The 17,002-nt window shown below is 37.1% G+C and overlaps 1 protein-coding gene across 1 annotated transcript in view; it reads left to right on the top strand.

Annotated features, from left to right (window-relative positions):
* The window catches only part of MGAT4D (MGAT4 family member D), a 33,947-nt gene extending 16,945 nt beyond the window's left edge, over positions 1–17,002 (top strand). Inside the window, exons 6-14 of the mRNA XM_087723931.1 lie at positions 762–837; positions 4,962–5,076; positions 6,503–6,633; positions 7,412–7,519; positions 9,876–10,069; positions 10,524–10,602; positions 11,230–11,308; positions 16,134–16,246; positions 16,763–17,002. Coding sequence (XP_087580057.1) covers positions 762–837; positions 4,962–5,076; positions 6,503–6,633; positions 7,412–7,519; positions 9,876–10,069; positions 10,524–10,602; positions 11,230–11,308; positions 16,134–16,246; positions 16,763–16,780 — 913 coding nt within the window. The 3' untranslated portion in view covers positions 16,781–17,002. The remainder of the gene's footprint in view (positions 1–761; positions 838–4,961; positions 5,077–6,502; positions 6,634–7,411; positions 7,520–9,875; positions 10,070–10,523; positions 10,603–11,229; positions 11,309–16,133; positions 16,247–16,762) is intronic.

Genomic DNA, 17,002 nt, shown 5'->3' on the forward strand with positions numbered 1-17,002 from the left:
CAATTCTTCCATTTGTTTTCTAGACTATAGATAAGACAGAAAGCTGGTTTATTTGTTATCATAAAATGAGAAATCACCCAGGATTTTTTATATAATTTTACTCTGTATATACAAACCATATACAGTATCACAGAAGATCAATGGAGAAATTAAACTTTAGGAAAATATGATAGAAGAATTCTGAAATAGCTGGTGAATAAAGGATCTGTTTTCTGAAATGTCAAAGCCAGGTACCCTGTTTTCCCAAAAATAAGACCTCCCTGGATTATAAACCCAATCCGGCACATATTCTAAAATAAACCCACCCCTGAAAATAAGCACTCCCCCAAAATATTGCAATGCAGAAGCAGCCATGAGGTGACTACGCTCGTTGCATCCTGCACCTCAAAAATAATAAGACATCCCTGAAAATAAGATCAAGTGCTTATTTTGGGGGTCAAAATAAAATATGACCCTGTCTTATTTTGGGGGAAACACGGTAGGAATAGATCCAATCTATCAAAGTGCTTACAATTTCGAATGGAGCAAATATAATTCTTGATAGTGCTCAAAGCTGCTTACATCCAGAATAATCAATAGGGCTATTTTCTACGTTACTATTCTTTCAATTAGAAATAATGACAGCAATTTCCATTCTGAATTCTATCTAGCAAAATAATTTGAATAGGTTTCAGCAAAAATGTATCTATCTTTGTCGATACAGAAAAAAAATACAAGAATAGATTTGTATTTTAAAATTTTCATGATTTTTTTTTGTTTAGGTGGAGAACAAAACAGAATTTGGATTATAGTTTCTTAATGATGTATGCCCAAAAAAAGGGAACATATTATTTACAGGTATGTTTCATGACTATATGTGGTTATACTGTCTAAATTGTGCAAGATTATGTGCCTGGATTCTTCAATCTTTAGGTGTCGATTAGGGTTAGGGTGGCCAGCGACCTCATGGGCATCCAAAACAGAGATGGCAAGACAACATCAACAAAGATATGCAAGCTGTGGGCCTGCACCCTGGAGATGTAGCTGACTGTGCAAAGTGGCATTCAATGATCTGAAAAGTGGACCCTGCCCTTGTGAGAATACAGTAGGAAGAAGATATAGTTTGTCACTGTTTTTCCTTTACATGGAAAGAGAGATTAAAGGGTACTTATTCTCATGCTATATTTTCTTTAAATCTGGAATATATGTGTGTGAGAATCCTTTTTTAATAGTTAGGAGGAAAGAAGAGGGAACTGATCAGAGGTGGGTTGCTCCTGGTTCAGCCCAAATAGGGAGGCTCTACCCACCCACCCGGATGCTTTTGCGCATGCGCAGCACTGTCACGCACGCACATACAAGCAAACTAGTAGTAAGGAAATTCACTACTGGAACAGATTTGGTTGCTTCTTCCTTTCTTTCTAGTACTGCTAGGAAGCAATTTAAGACAATTAACCCGCCTATTTGCTTCTTCCTTCCCCCCCCCCATACAAGATGTTTTTTTCCCTTTAAAAAAAAACACTCTAGCAATTGTGTGATTTATCAATAAAAGATTGAGAGTGGTTTAGAGAAATTTGTATCAATATTTTCAGTTCATGCAGTCATTCATATTTTCTTAACTCCATAGGGGCCTTTGAGAGACTTTTAACTCTGCCAAGGAATAGATAATGAGGGTACGGGAGCCATAAGTGCAAGCAACCAAATCCCTCATCACCTAGGGTGAAATGTAATTATTCTCGGTCTCCTTTCAGGCCTCCCTCATTCTGAGATAATTGTGCATTTTAAAGCCAAAAGCATTTTTGAGGAGCTCTGATTCAGTAAGGCCTAGTAAGCGTTTCAATGCTCAAGGGAGATAAATGAAAACATTAAAAACTTCATTAGCTTTTAGTATCTTGATTCAGAAGGTGAGCCAACAGTCAGGGACATTTGAGTCGTATTTCATTTCAGCAGTTGACTTGACACACTATTTCATGAGAAGTTTATATTTGTGCAGTTAATTAACAATTAAAAATGTTAAGGTATTACAATGGAACAAATATTTTGTTTTCAGAATGGTAGTCAAGTCGTATTTGAAGCACCAGACTTAGGGTGGACATTGTTGGATAAAAGGATATTATGGCACCAACCTTAAAGGCTATCCAATTCATTGGACTGTGATTCACAAAAGCTTAGGTGATAAAAATAAACTTGTTTAGCTTTTAATATGCCACAGAATTCTTTGTTTTAAATACTATGGTAATTCAAGGTGGTTAAAAATAACAAGCATTGGCCTGCCAGCATTCAATGCAACTTGTAATGGAAAAGATTGAAAGGAGCAGATTTGTTAAATAAACAGGACACATTTTGGGAAAGTAGAATAATATTTGCAACTAGGTTGGGTTATAATAAGAGATTTATCTATGGTATAGAGCAGGGGTCCTCAAACCTTTTAAACGGGGCCAACTTACAGTCCCTAAGACTGTTGGGGAGCCAGACTGACTGTGTGGGTGTGGCTAGGTGATCATGTGACTGAGTGGGCGTGGCCAATTTAGCAGTCCATTAAACAATACACATAAATTAACATTTGTTTTGCTCCTGGTGGTGTTTTATTTGCTTTTGCTTGCATGTTACTCTTTTGGTTCATTTTTCTTTTTACTAGATCGTTTTTTAAGTTGTCTAGTGGTCCACTTCAGGAAATTCAGTTTTGCCGCAATTCTTCTCAGCCCCAAGGAACTTACAATCAACAAGTCTCTCTCCCTCTCTTTCTCTTTCTCTTTCCTTCCTGCTCTCTGTTCCCTGGGGGGAGGAAGGAACCCTTGAACTGGTGCTGAGTGGTGGGAATCTGATGTCCGTAGGCCGACCAGTGGTGTGCCAAAGACCAGCTGGCTGGTGGGGAGGTGGGGCAATCCTGTGGTCTCCCCAAAAGTAACAAATCTCTTTTGCTTGAAACTTGAAGACTAGTCCAGCCAGTGGGTGGGCAAGTGGGCGACCCTCCTCCTCCAATCCAGTCCTCCAGTAGCTCTCTGCCGGCCAAAATTAGGCCAGTTTTGGGCTTCCAGGGGCCTCTGTGTGCCCCGTTTTTGTCCTCCCCGCCCTTCAGAAGCCTTCTGCTGGCCAAAATTTCCACCACCTCTAGTAGCACTCTTCTATGCCTTCCAGTTCCAGCCCATGGTGCTAGTGAAGGTGAGTCCTGTGCTTGACCGAAGGATGGGAGCCAGAAAGTGGGTGGGGCTGCCTTGTGGCCCCACGCAGGCTGGATAGATGACTTTGGTGGGGCGTATCCGGCCCAGGGGCCTAGTTTGAGGACCCCTGGCACAGGGCCTAGATCCAAATATCAAGCATAGTAATCTTCCTTCTGGCTGCACAATCTTTTCCAATTTTCGGGTTATGAACTTATCTGTTATCCCAAGAGACAGTAGGTATCTAAGTAGGTAGGCACTAAATAAAAGCTTCAAATGGGCACAACCTATTAAATGGCTTGTCTGCGAACTACAAGATTTCTCTTCACCATTTATCACTGTCAGGATAGTTACCTCAGACTAATTTTTTCCCCTCCACTCTCCTCATACATCACATTTTTAAAGCTGCTGGCTTTGCCCCCTGCTTGTTGCTGCTACACAGAACAAAATGAAACTACCAGTATCCCTGTACTGTATTTAGGGAAAAATATAGAAATAAAGCAGAAATAAAGCATGCTTACTTTTTAGTCAATACAGTACAATTTAATAAGGGAATTGTCTATTTGATTTTATATATCTTTCACAAGATATACTATGCTTTTACAAAAATGTACTTTGTAATTCTTTATCCCTGACTCAAAGCTTATCTGTGATGGCCAGTTGCTCCATTGCCAGAAAAGGCAGCCAGTAGCTGAATTTACTTTTGAAGAAAGCTCAGGGAGAATTAATACAATCAGAGACATTAAAATAATTTAAATATAATGCTATTGCTGGATTTTGAACCATTAACCTTATATTTACAAGATAGATGCTTTAACTAATATGCTATTACATTATTTTGTGCTAGAATTTTTTTTTTAAAGAAAGGAGGTTTTCAAAGCTTTTTCTGCATGTATGTACATTAGGATATTCTAACTTTGTATATATGTAAAGTCAGTTTTATATATTGATTTTGTACACATATATGTATATAAAAATAGACACATCTATAAGGATCCCCCAACAAAGAATGTGATTGGCAATTGTTTTCCTAGACAGACAGGTTGGAAGGCACAACAGTAGGAGAACTGTCCAGTGGACGTATGTGGTAACCTGTAGTCTGGACTGAATATCTTGCCAGCTGTTGTCAAAAGCATCTCAGTCTGGACAAGGTTTTCTTAAAGCAGCTTAGAGTCAGGCCAGTCTGAGCACCCAACGGGAATATCTTAAATAGCAAGTGTAGATATGCTTCAGGATAAGAATATTCTATTTTATTCTTAAGGGAAATGGTACATTGCCAATAGAAATGCATTTGTGTAAGCTTTCATATAGATGTCTGTAGCCCTGCCAATCTGTGGTGGATTCTCTGTGTTGTTAATAATATTCCCACATGCTATTTGGCAGGAAAACCTTCAAGGATTGCACTCCTAGATTGCCTTCCTAGCTATCATGTCATTTCCATACTTGTACCTTTTCACTGGCAATTAATTTCATCCACTATGATTTATTTAAATTTTATATTCATACATCCATTGATGTTTTATTATTATTCTAAGTATTTTATCAAGGTATTAGTTGAGTCTTGACATAATAATCATTTTAGTGGTTCCAGGAAATCAGCTTTATTGATAATGTACATTCTGGATCTATTTCCCAATAGACAATAATGTTCCTTCTATTTGTAGATTTTTAATGATAGGTTGATGACACACAGAGCTCTCATATTTTCATACATCTTCCTTACTCTAATCCTTTTCTTGTTGGAGTTTTAAGTTTCTTCTGGAAGAAAAATTCTATTAAGAGTCTTAGGATCTATGATTTTGCTAGTAAAAATAATCTATTTTTCAGCTAGAAGATGATATTGTGGCCAACCCTCAATATTTATATACAATAAATTACTTTATTGAACTAAAGTTATCACAGGAATGGATAGTTCTTGAGTTTTCTCAACTTGGGTTTATTGGTAAGTACAACAGTATATAAATGTGATAAATAAATAAATATTGTCAAGAGTCCACAAAGATCTGACTAAATAAGAATATGTGGATATATTTTCTATCTTTCAGCAGCAAAATTATGTTATTAAATATTTAATGTGCCATTTTCCACAATATTTTTTTATTTATTAATAGAATTTGGATGGCCACCCATTTCATTAAAAGCACTCTGGGCAACAAACAACAATCCAATAAAATATTATTCCGAATCTGTACTTAAATTACTTTTTCAGTCTATGTTATGTATGCATGGCAGAATAGGTAAATCTCATTGAATTCAATAAGGCTTATTCGTAGAAAAGAAAAGAAAGAAAGAGAAAGGCTTTTCAGGTAAAAATCAATGTGCTTTTTTACATGGATTATGGAATTTCCAGAGGATCATGAAAGAAAATAACTGGTGGAGTTGTTTAATGAATTGCCTAGATCTCATCCAAGCACTATAAGCATAGTATAATGCATCATTTAAAAAAGTATCCATCATTTAGGATTTATCCTTGTTGATAATAGAGTTTATTTAATATTTATAGTTGATAAAATTACTATAAAGATAGGTTGAATGTAATATTTGCCTTTTTAAAGCCATTCTTATTCTAAAAATAATCCATGGTTTTAAATCTTACATGTTAGGAGAGAATTTTAAGTGCATTTAAATCTTCATAGGCTGGTTTCGATATTCATGCATTTGCCTAAGTGCTAAGCAGTTCATATGTGTTTGAGTGTCTTTCCCTGCTGAATAATCTCTAGCTTTCCTCTCATATTTCAGCTACATACTAAGTGAAGACATTAGGGTACTGCTTTCATTTTTTTCTGTTTAGAAAGCAAAGAGAGACAGAAAAGTTAAAAACAATGGAGAGAGATGTAATTAATTTTTTATCATCATCCTATGCCATCTCGCAATAATAAAATAAAATAAACAATCTAAAAGCATCTTGAAAATGAGATTAAAAAAATCAAAGCCTCTTTGCTTGAATCTGGGAAACAAGAGCTGCTATTTTAGCAAATAAAAATGTGAAACATTCTTTCAAACAGAAAGAAACAAAGTAAGAGTCAATACAAATTAAGAGCCATAAACACATGAAATTATTGTATTAATATTTCAATGCTCACTCAAATTACTAGTCATTACTATTTTCTATTTTTAGACAAAATGTATTTTCTATAGACAAGAGATTGTTTACAGATTTTGCAATATTCTAAATAAATTATTAAAATCAATTTGAATTATGTATGTGAATTGAATGATGTTAAGTGTAAATAATAGACTAAACGTAACTAAATCTTGATCCAAGTTGTTAGTAATGGATAGATCTGGACAATAAAGTTAATAAATTACTGTGTTGTAAATAAAATTATGATTCTCTTTTCCTCTTCTAAAAAAAATTGCATTTTTAGGAAAATTATTCCGATGCAAAGACTTACCACTGATAGTAGAATTTTTTTTAATGTTCTACAAAGATAAACCAATTGACTGGCTACTAGACCACTTAATTTCAGTTAAAGTTTGTAATCCAGAGAAAAATGTAGTAAGTAGTCTATTTATTAACAATAGCTATATGTATGTACACAAGACAGAATGACACACACAAAACAAGAGAGACACATTTTAAGGAGAAATTATTACTATACCATTTTGTATTAAAACTGATTTATAAATTAACCAGTGTCCTGAAATTTTAGTGCCAACAATGAAGTCATTCTATAATTAAAAATGCCTGCTTCGTTATACTGGAAATATAAATACTGTATATTCTGGGCTATGATCAGTTTGTTTAATAAATTCCATTTTAATTTACAACCAGTTGTTCTGAAAATCTGAAAATCACTGATGGCCTCACTATCAGAGGACATGTTTGGTGTATTATTCTCTGCTGAGTGATTAAAGCAACTTCAGTCACATATCGCTTTTAAATCACATGGGTGTATAGTACAATAACCCATGTAATAATTAAAGATAAAATTATTCTATCTTTCTAGAAGTTGATGGCATTTATCCTACTTACATATTCCATGTTTATCCTTAGACAAACCCTGCTTCTAAGTTTGCTTTCACATGGTTTTAATATTTCTGGTGAGGCTTTAATCTTTTTTCCTCACAAAGGCTGAAATTCTTCAAATCCACTTGAACATTAGGAATACTTGTGATTATAGATATTACATCAGCTCTGCTTATTAATATCATACTAATACATTAGGCAGTTTCTTCTTATGAGACTGCATGTACAAGAATAATAAATGTTCAGATAAAATTCTGTATAAATATGATTGCCTGGTTTTTATGACACAAAATGTTTTCCTTTCCAGAAAGACTGTGAAAGCCAGAAGTCTAATTTACGCATCCGTTATAAACCATCACTTTTTCAACATGTGGGATTTCATTCTTCTTTAAATGGAAAGATACAGCAGCTGAGAGTAAAATATCTTTTTTGTTTATTTGCTTCTGATTTAAATTTGTATTCTTTCTGAAAATAATGAAACATTTATTTCAGTTAAATTTTTACAGAAAAACAAAATTAACTGTGGTTCCAGTCCAGAAGCATTTAAGTTGGCCTTTTAAAATTCCTATGGTTTGGTGGGAAGGAACTGCTGAAGAATTAGAATTTTGTCTTTTCAAATAAAGCAACCTTATTAATTTGGAGATTACTAAACAAATGGTCATAAACATAACTACACTGGACACTTAATCCCCTTGTATCTACGGTAGCTTGCTTTTATTTCTCATGTTTCATTTCCCTTTAACTAATTTATATAGAAAAGTTCTACTGGATCAGACTAAAGGCATGAGGACTCTCACAATTTGTTCTCACACTGTCAACTAGATAGTTCTAGGAAACCCAGAAATGTGACACTAATGCAAAAATAATCTCCCGTTCGGTTTCCCCTTAGTTCCTTTTTTTTGTGTGTGTGAAAAAGGTTTTTATTTTCCATTTTTTCATTTTCATACACTCACATATATACTGTGCATAGCCAGAGCCATACAACATTAAACAATAATCGCAGCAATTCCTCTTGTCAACAATACCCCCCAAAATAGAAACCCAATATACCTCTTCCACTCTCCGTACACCTCTTTCTTCCACCCCCCTCCAACTTTCTATCTTCCCTCCATCATCCCCCTCTACCCTACTTCCCCTCCCCCTCTACCACTCCTCTCTCCCGATCCACTCCCTCCCATCCTCTCTCCCGCCCTCTCTACCCATCTTTCTTCTATCCCACTCCTCCTCCCCTCCACTATATGTCAATGTACTTAACTTATCCTATTTTTACAGAGAAATTAAAGAAAAACAGTATACATGTGAAGTCGCATTACATTGAAATCTAACACATCGTATCTAACCTAGTATATATCCCTCCCTTGGTTTCCCTTTAGTTCCTTGTGGTATTCCCAGGACCCTGAATGCAGTTATAATTTATTGTTCGGTTATTTGTTTGAACTGGTTTTATCTCCATTAACAAACCATTTTTCCTCTGACAAGCAGAAACACAATTACATATGCATGAAAAGCGTGACCTGTCAAAACCGCGGTCCACAAAAGCGTGATCGACGAAAGCGCGCATTTGACGTCATCACAGCGCGACGAAAAAAATTAAAAATTGAAATAAAAATAAAATTAAAGCAAGCCGATTCACATAAAGGTAAGGGTTAGGTTTAGGGTTAGGGTTAGGGTTAGGTTAAGGGTTAGGGTTAGGTTTAGAGCGTTAGGGTTACGTTTAGCGTTAGGTTAAGGGTTAGCGTTAGGTTTAGCGTTAGGTTAAGGGTTAGGTTTAGGGTTAGATTTAGGCTTAGGTTAAGGGTTAGGTTTAGGGTTAGGTTTAGGGTTAGGTTTGGGGGGGTTAGGGTAAGGTTTTCGCTTTATTTTTACATTTTTCGATCACAGCGCGATGTTTTCGTCGCACTGTGATGACGTCAAATGCGCGCTTTCGTCGACCGCGATTTTGTCGTCCGCGGTTTTGTGGTGGAACCATGAAAAGAAAGGGAAGGCAGAAAATGGCATTTTTAAAAAAAGTGTAGCACCTGGAAAGAAAAGGACCCAGGAACAAAATTAAACATCCACATTCTTCAGCAGAAGTATTTGCAGTCTATTGTACCTCTGCCTATTTCTTTGTTTCCAACAGCTGCTTCTGTCCTTATCAGTAGGACAAGCTGTAATTTGATAAATTGACAACTAATTATTTGGGATACTATAATTACTCAGTCAATATGGTACTATCACAGGCAACTATGAGTGTGTGGTGATGGGGCGTGGTGACACATAGATTGTGATGTTGCAACAAAAATCCTACGATTTATTTAGCCTGATATAAGGACATGAGGACACATTGTAGTTTGAGTTGTGACATCACAATGCAGGTATGATTGTTTTTTCATTATTCTGGTTAGCAAGGTGTTACATACTGACAAATATTATGGTAGTTTCCACCAAGGTCCTCTGTTCCGGCGGGAACAGTATTCAAATCTGATTGGTTGAAAGGTCTGACAGCTCCCTATAAAAGGGCTGATGCCAGACAGAGTCTTTGCAGGATTGTACATAGTTGTCACTTAATAAAGAGCTGTTTGTTGCTGAAGCCTGAGTCTACCGCATACATTCACCCGATCTAACACAAGGAACACTTATTTTTGTGTAGGTTCTGAATCTTCCCCATATTGGCTTTAGCAGGTGATTCCCAATTCTTGTTATATTCCAAGATTATAATTTGTGCTTAACTGTTTTGACAAAACTTTGTAAAATAGTGTTTTTACATGTGAATATACATCTATATTTTACAGGATGAAGATTTTGTCGAAACATCATTATTTAGGGAACATGTTAACCCTCCTGCAAAAATGAAAACAAGCTTAAAAGTATTTCAGCAGTTTACTCTAGAAAAGGCTTACAATGGAATAGAAATATTTTGGGCTTTTACTCCTAAAGTAGGAGATTATATTTTGTTCAGTTTTGAGAAACCATTGAAAATAATAAGGTAATTTGTCACCTGATACAAAGTGGTCTCTAATGAAATGATTTTTCCACAACAAAATTGGCCAACTAGGCTTGCCTTAATTTTTCTCAAAGTGAAAAAAGTTCCAATAAGTCATATGAATGGGAAATTGACAAATGAGATAACATTAAGATTCTATTGTTCCTATCCTGTGATCTGAAATGTTTTTAACTAAAATAGCAAATGTAGAGAATGTTATCTGACATTGCTGGATAATGCTTAATAGTAGTTCCAATCTTTGTTAATGCTTTATTCCTAACATTGCAGATGGAACAAACACATCCAAGACTTCTTATAACTATAATTCACTTTTTGTTTGTAAACTCTTCTAGAAGCATTTTCTCTAAACAATAAGGTGAACATGTCTCACAATAAAAGCCCACAATTTCATATTAATGGTAAATTTCCTTATGCTTTTATGCAATTTGTCCTGCAGATATTTATTCAGAAGTGGAAATTTTAAACACCGTAAAGACATATTGTTTAACACTACTGTAGAAGTTTTACCTAGCAATGTAAGTATTTCTGCCTATATCAATGTGAAGCTTTTCTAGAAAAGTAAGAAGAGAAGTTTATTTCTGCTTTATATTTCTATCTACTATCCCTAATCTATTAGGCTGCTATCCTCTAAATAGGATACAGTTTCTTCAACATTCTGATAAATGATAACCATTGGACAACCATTTGTCTGAAATGGTATAGGGTTTCCTGCCTGAGCAAGGTCCCTTCCAACTATTCTGTTCCATTCTATTCTATTCATAACCATTTGCCTTTTAAAATTTCTTAAGATTTTTTTTTCCATTGTAGTAGTTGGATATCATGGAGAACATAATGCAAGCAATTATAGCGGCCCCTTCATTATTACTTTCTGCCCCTACTTTGTTTCTGCTTAAACAGCGATTTGACAATATTCCTCATTTGGAATAACCTGTTGGAAATTATGTCACCTAGTCGGAGCAAAAATTTCTTCCTAGAGAGATTTGGTGGTGGTGGTTTTTTAAACACAGCAATAAGCACGTACCCTAGTCAGGGGAATTTTCACTTCACTCTAGCTGAATTTCACATAACAGAAATGTGCTCAAGAAGATGTTGCTTTCTTTTCCAAAGACTGGTTGAAATTTTATTCCTTTTATTTGTTTCAGGATATTAATTCACAGACTGTAAGAAACAATTCAAACCACATTACCATCATAAAAACTTGGGATGGATTTTTTCAGATAGGTAAACAATATATCTAAAATGCTTCTAGTTTGTTTGCTATATTTCATTGTTGTTGTAGTGAACAAGGGAGGGGGGCTTGTGGCAGTTGTATCCAAAAGTTATTTTCCACTGGATAAAGTATCATTTTTCTTTTCTTAGAATTTATTTAAGAAAAATGAAATGAAAACTAAAGGTAGCATGAATAAAAACAAAATAATAAAAACAAGATTGTTGTAGAATTTCTCCTTTTAAAATAGTGCATAAATTCATATTAAAGGATTTCTACAACAGTGTTAGCCTTTCTTCCTTTCAGTTTGGCTTTCCGGCTCCATCTGTGGAGGCACTGATCATAACAAAAAAATGCTTCACGTGCGGAAGATTCAGGTTCTGCCCCAGGCAATATAATAAATGTTAACACTTAGCCTGAATATTTTTTGGCAATTTTCATGAAATTAGCCTCTCCTGTTGATGCGTACAGTATCTACTCATATGGATGTTGCCTTGTTGCCTCATTTCTTTAAAATGATATTTTTAAAATGTAGCTAGCTTCAGCTCTCACTTTTGAACAGAAAGGGACATAAAGAACTATATTTTGAAGAGGACTTTATGTCTTTCTATTTATTGATTTTTTTTCCATCCAATTTTGGTACTGCATATAATTTCTAACACTTTGGGGATGATTGAATTGAATTGAATTAAATTTATTAGGTTTCTATGCCGCCCAATCCCGAAGCTTCCAGACACTGGCACATCACTTCCACCGCTTCACTGAGTTGGCATGGGGCGGACAGATACAGCTAAGTATCGTCCGCATACTGGTGGTATTTAATCCCGTGCCGGCGGATGATCTCGCCCAGTGGCTTCATGTAGATGTTAAATAGGAGGGGGGACAGGACCGACCCCTGCGGCACCCCATAATTGAGGGGCCTAGGAGCCGACCTCTGTCCTCCAACCAACAACAACTGCGACCTGTTGGAGAGGTAAGAGGAGAACCACAACAAAACGGTGCCTCCCACTCCCACCTCTTCCAGCTGTTGCAGAAGGATACCATGGCCGATGGTATCGAAGGCCGCTGAGAGGTCAAGGAGCACAAGGACAGCGGAATGGCCTCTGTCCCTGGCCTGCCAGAGATCATTGGTCAGTGCGACCAAAGCAGTTTCGGTGGAGTAACCAGGCCTGAAACCAGACTGAAAAGGGTCTAGGTAATCTGCTTCATCCAAGGTCCGTCGGAGTTGGAGGGCCACTACCTTCTCAACAACCTTCCCTAAAAAAGGGAGGTTGGAGACTGGACAATAGTTTTTAAAAATAGCTGGGTCCAGAGAAGGCTTCTTGAGGAGGGGTCTCACCACCGCCTCCTTAAGAGGACGTGGAAAGGATCCCTCCATCAAGAAGACGTTCGTAATTCTCTGGAGCCAGCCTCGTGTCACGTCCCGGCTGGTTGAGACCAGCCAGGAGGGACATGGATGAGTGGAGGCACTCATTGTTCCCATGGCCTTGTCCACTTCATCAGGGGTGACAAGCTGGAACTCATTCCAGAAAGTCTGAGCAAGACCCTCCCTCGGCAATTCGGCTGGTTCTGTCCAAATGGAGTCCAGGTCTGTTTGAATCTGAGCAATTTTGTCCAACAGAAACTGAGCAAACTCCTCAGCTCGACCCTGCAAAGCATCACCCGTTTCCCCCCCATTCAGGAGGGAACGGGTTATCCTAAACAGGATGGACTGGCGCGATTCTGCGGACGCAATAAGAGCGGAAAAATGCGCACATTTTGCCACCCGTATCGCCACGAGATAAGTCCTAATAAAGGCTCTTAGCAGTGTTCAGTCGGATTCGGAGTTACTAGCCCTCCAGCGTCGCTCTAGGTGTCTCTTTTGGCCCTTCATCTCCCGGAGTTCCTCAGTAAACCAAGGAGCCCTCCTGGATCCACTGCCGCGGAGAGGCCGCATAGGGACAATCAGATCCAGGGCCCCAGTCACCGCTGTGTTCCAGGCGGCGACCAGGGACTCTGCCGGATTGTGGGCAAGAGTCAGGTATCTCCCCAAGCTCCTTCTGAAATCCCAACGGATCCATCAGGTGTCTGGGGTGGAACCACCTAATCAGTTCTACCTCCTTGTGGTGGGGGAGTAGCTTCCAAAAATCAAGCCTCAACAGGTAGTGATCCGACCATGACAAGGGCGAGATGTCTATTGCCTTCAACTTGAGATCACATCTCCACTGCCCCGAGAGAAACACTAGGTCAAGCGTGTGTCCCGCTCTATGAGTCAGACCCTGGATTACTTGGGTCAAGTCCATGGCTGTCATGGAAGCCATGAATTCCTGGGCCCCATCAGAGCATTCGCCTAAGGACGGTAGATTAAAGTCCCCCAGTACTAACAGTCTGGGGAACTCAATCGCCAGCCCGGCTACTGACTCCAGGAACGCAGGCAGGGCTGTTGTGACGCAGCTAGGAGGTAGGTATGTCAACAACATGCCCACTTGAACCCCTAGGTCCAACTTCAAGAAAAGGGACTCACACCCAACAATCTCCGGAGCAGGGCTCCTGCGATGTACTAAAGATTTCCGGATAATAATTGCCACTCCCCCACCCCTTTTCTGGTGTCGTGGTTGATGGAGCACCTGAAACCCTTCTGGGCACATTTCAGAGAGGGAGACTCCTCCCTCATGGCCCAACCAGGTCTCAGTAATACATGCCAGGTCTGCCCCCTCGTCAAGTATTAAGTCCCGGACGAGGGGAGCTTTCTGGATCACAGACCTGGCATTTAGCAACAGCAACCTGAGACCAGGGCCCTGGCTTCTCCTGCCATCTGGCCCTAGAGTTGAGCTTACAGGGCCGGAACGAGGGATCGCTGTGATGTAGCGAGCCCTCCTTCCCCGGTAATGGCTAGCCCTGTAGCCCTGATACAATATAGTGTCCCTTTATTTTAATTTTATTTGGCTAGCTGTTGTTATTGCTATTGAACTATTTATGGAATATATGCTGAATTGCTTCCAGCGTATATATATACATACATACACACACACCTCTATATCTCTCTACCATCTATCTATCTATCTATCTATCTATCTATCTATCTATCTATCTATCTATCTATGTATGTATGTATGTATCTATCTATCTATCTATCTATGTATGTATGTATGTATGTATGTATGTATGTATGTATGTATATGTGTGTATATATACTGTGCCAAAAATAAGACAGGGTTTTATTTTCTTTTGACCCTCGAAATAAGCACTTGGCCTTATTTTCAGGGTGGTCTTAATATTTTTGAGGTGCAGGAGGCAGCGAGTATGGTCACACGGGGAGGTCTTATTTTCAGGGAAATGGGATGGCTGGATAGATGGATAGATAGATAAATAGATAAATAGATTACTGAATGTGACTCTGCACACAACTAATATCATTTAAAAATACATAACATTAAAATAATTAATTAAAAATCAAGATTTCAGGAGAATAATAATCAGTTAAACACAATCGAGCCACCTCTCAGACTTCCAATGGGATCTCCAAACATGTTGGGGGGAAAAAATCACATTTTAAGGTCCTTTGAGAAAGGTAGCAGAGATAGAGCTAACTTCACCTGGGGACAGGATGATGTTTCAGAAGGTAGGAGCCCAAACTAAAAAGGAATATTTCTGGGTCCCATCAGCTGGAGCTGTTGAATAGATGGGACCTGCAATATCCCCATCCTACTGGACCAGATGGGATAGGGAGATGTAATCAGGAAGAAGTGGACTCTCAGATAACCTGGTGTAATGCCACATAGGAATTTAAAGGTCAAAACTAGGGCCCTGAATTACACTTGGAAGCAGATCAGCAGCCAATGCAGCTTACAGAACAAAGATATAACATGCACCATAATAGAGAGACACATAATTGTCTATGCAGCTACTCTCTGCACCAGTTAAAGCTTCCAGATGGTCTTCAAGGGAAACCTCATGTAGAGCGTATATTTCAAGTTTAACATCATTCAAATACATATATTGCCTGGGTAGTGATATAAATTAACATTCCAAATGAAATACAAAATATAAATTATTCGGCTTTAAAGACAGATAATGTATGTTTATTTCTTCCATTGTAATAGAAGCAATAAGTATTCAGAAAGTAAAGTTACATTTTATATTTATTATTGAATTCATTTGGATTTACTTTGGAGTAGAACTGTCCAGAATTATATTATCTTTTTAACAAAATATTAAATACATTTACAGGTGTATAAGCAGCACTGAGGAAATCATGTGGTCTTATTGCAAGCTGCAGCATTTTATACTGGTGTCCATTATGCACATTCACTACTATGCTGTTTGTGCACCAAATTTCCATTTGGTGGCAATATGTCAGTTTAATTGCATCTGCAGTTTTATATATTTTTACAAGGCATACACATTTATGGTGTTTCAAGACATTGAATTTCTGTAACAGTGTCTATGAATCCTCATTATTTCATTTTTAATTTATTATTTAATTTATTTGTATCCTGCCTTTATTATTTTTACAAATAACTCAAGGCAACAAGCATACCCAACACATCTCCCACAACAACTCTGTGAACAAGTTAGGCTGAAAGAGAGTGACTGGCTAAGGTCAGCTAGCCAGCTTTAATGGCTAATGTGGGACTTGAAGTCATGATCTCCTGCTTTCTATCCTGCTACCTTAACCACTAGACATACTGACTCTCTTTAATTTTGGCTTGCAATTATTTTTTACTGAAAATGTCAGTTATCTTCACAAATATTTGTACTCTGATTTAAAGCATATCATTTTTAGTTCTTTATGGCAGGATGTTATGCTAAAAAATAATTTCAGAATACACCAGAAATAATATTTTCATTTATTAATAGATAACTTTGAAGATGGAGTAGCAGAGGGTGCCGTTCCCCCATTTTTAGGAAAGATAAAAGCTTTACGTTTGTTTATCCATTCTAATTCTTCCAAATGGATATTACTAAACGAGGTAGGTACAGATTGTTAGACTATCGAGATAATTAACTTACCATCATCTTAAGTACCATTGCAATAATTTTTAAAATATTTTTGTTTTAATAAATTTAGAAATATGTTTCTGTAATTAATTTGGAGTAAATAGAGCCTTTTCAAACTTATTCTGTTTCTCGCATTCACAATTCTTTTGAACTTCTGTTTTAGAGAGAGGTTGTAAGCTGTTCTCCATTTATTTAATTTTCAAAATAAATAAACATAATAATAAAAGTAGTACGTTCAAAAAATTACCTATTAATTTTTTTTAAAAAAAATTGTCTGTTATTGATGCATTCTCAGTCAGAATTTTTGATACAATTACTGCATGAAATTCTACATTTTTAAATGGGTATTATTATATTTCAAAGATTTCCAAAATACCATGGTGAGATATTTGGAAGAAAATGTGTAAAGATATTGAGAGAATGTGCATTGTAAATTGTACTTTATACTTACCATGTTGAGAAATAGCTTCTCTTTTGTTCTAATGCAGATATTTATACAGACCTGAAATAAAGAATTACAGACTTCTTTGAGATTTTGAAAGTCTAAAAGCAGTATGGAAACAAGGCCATCTAGTGGTAGCAAGAAAATTATCAACAATAGAATGCTATTTCTTCCTAATACCATTCTGTGTGGTGAGACTAGGAGAGAGATTAATTATATTATGCATAGAAAATATTGACTTACATTAATTATTAATGTAATTAATAAATTGAATTATTGTAATTAT

This window comes from Thamnophis sirtalis, unplaced genomic scaffold (assembly GCF_051295495.1).
Source record: "Thamnophis sirtalis isolate CommonGarterSnake01/CBP01778 unplaced genomic scaffold, rThaSir2_p1.2 scaffold_10, whole genome shotgun sequence".
In the NCBI taxonomy this organism is placed as follows: Eukaryota; Metazoa; Chordata; class Lepidosauria; order Squamata; family Natricidae; genus Thamnophis; species Thamnophis sirtalis.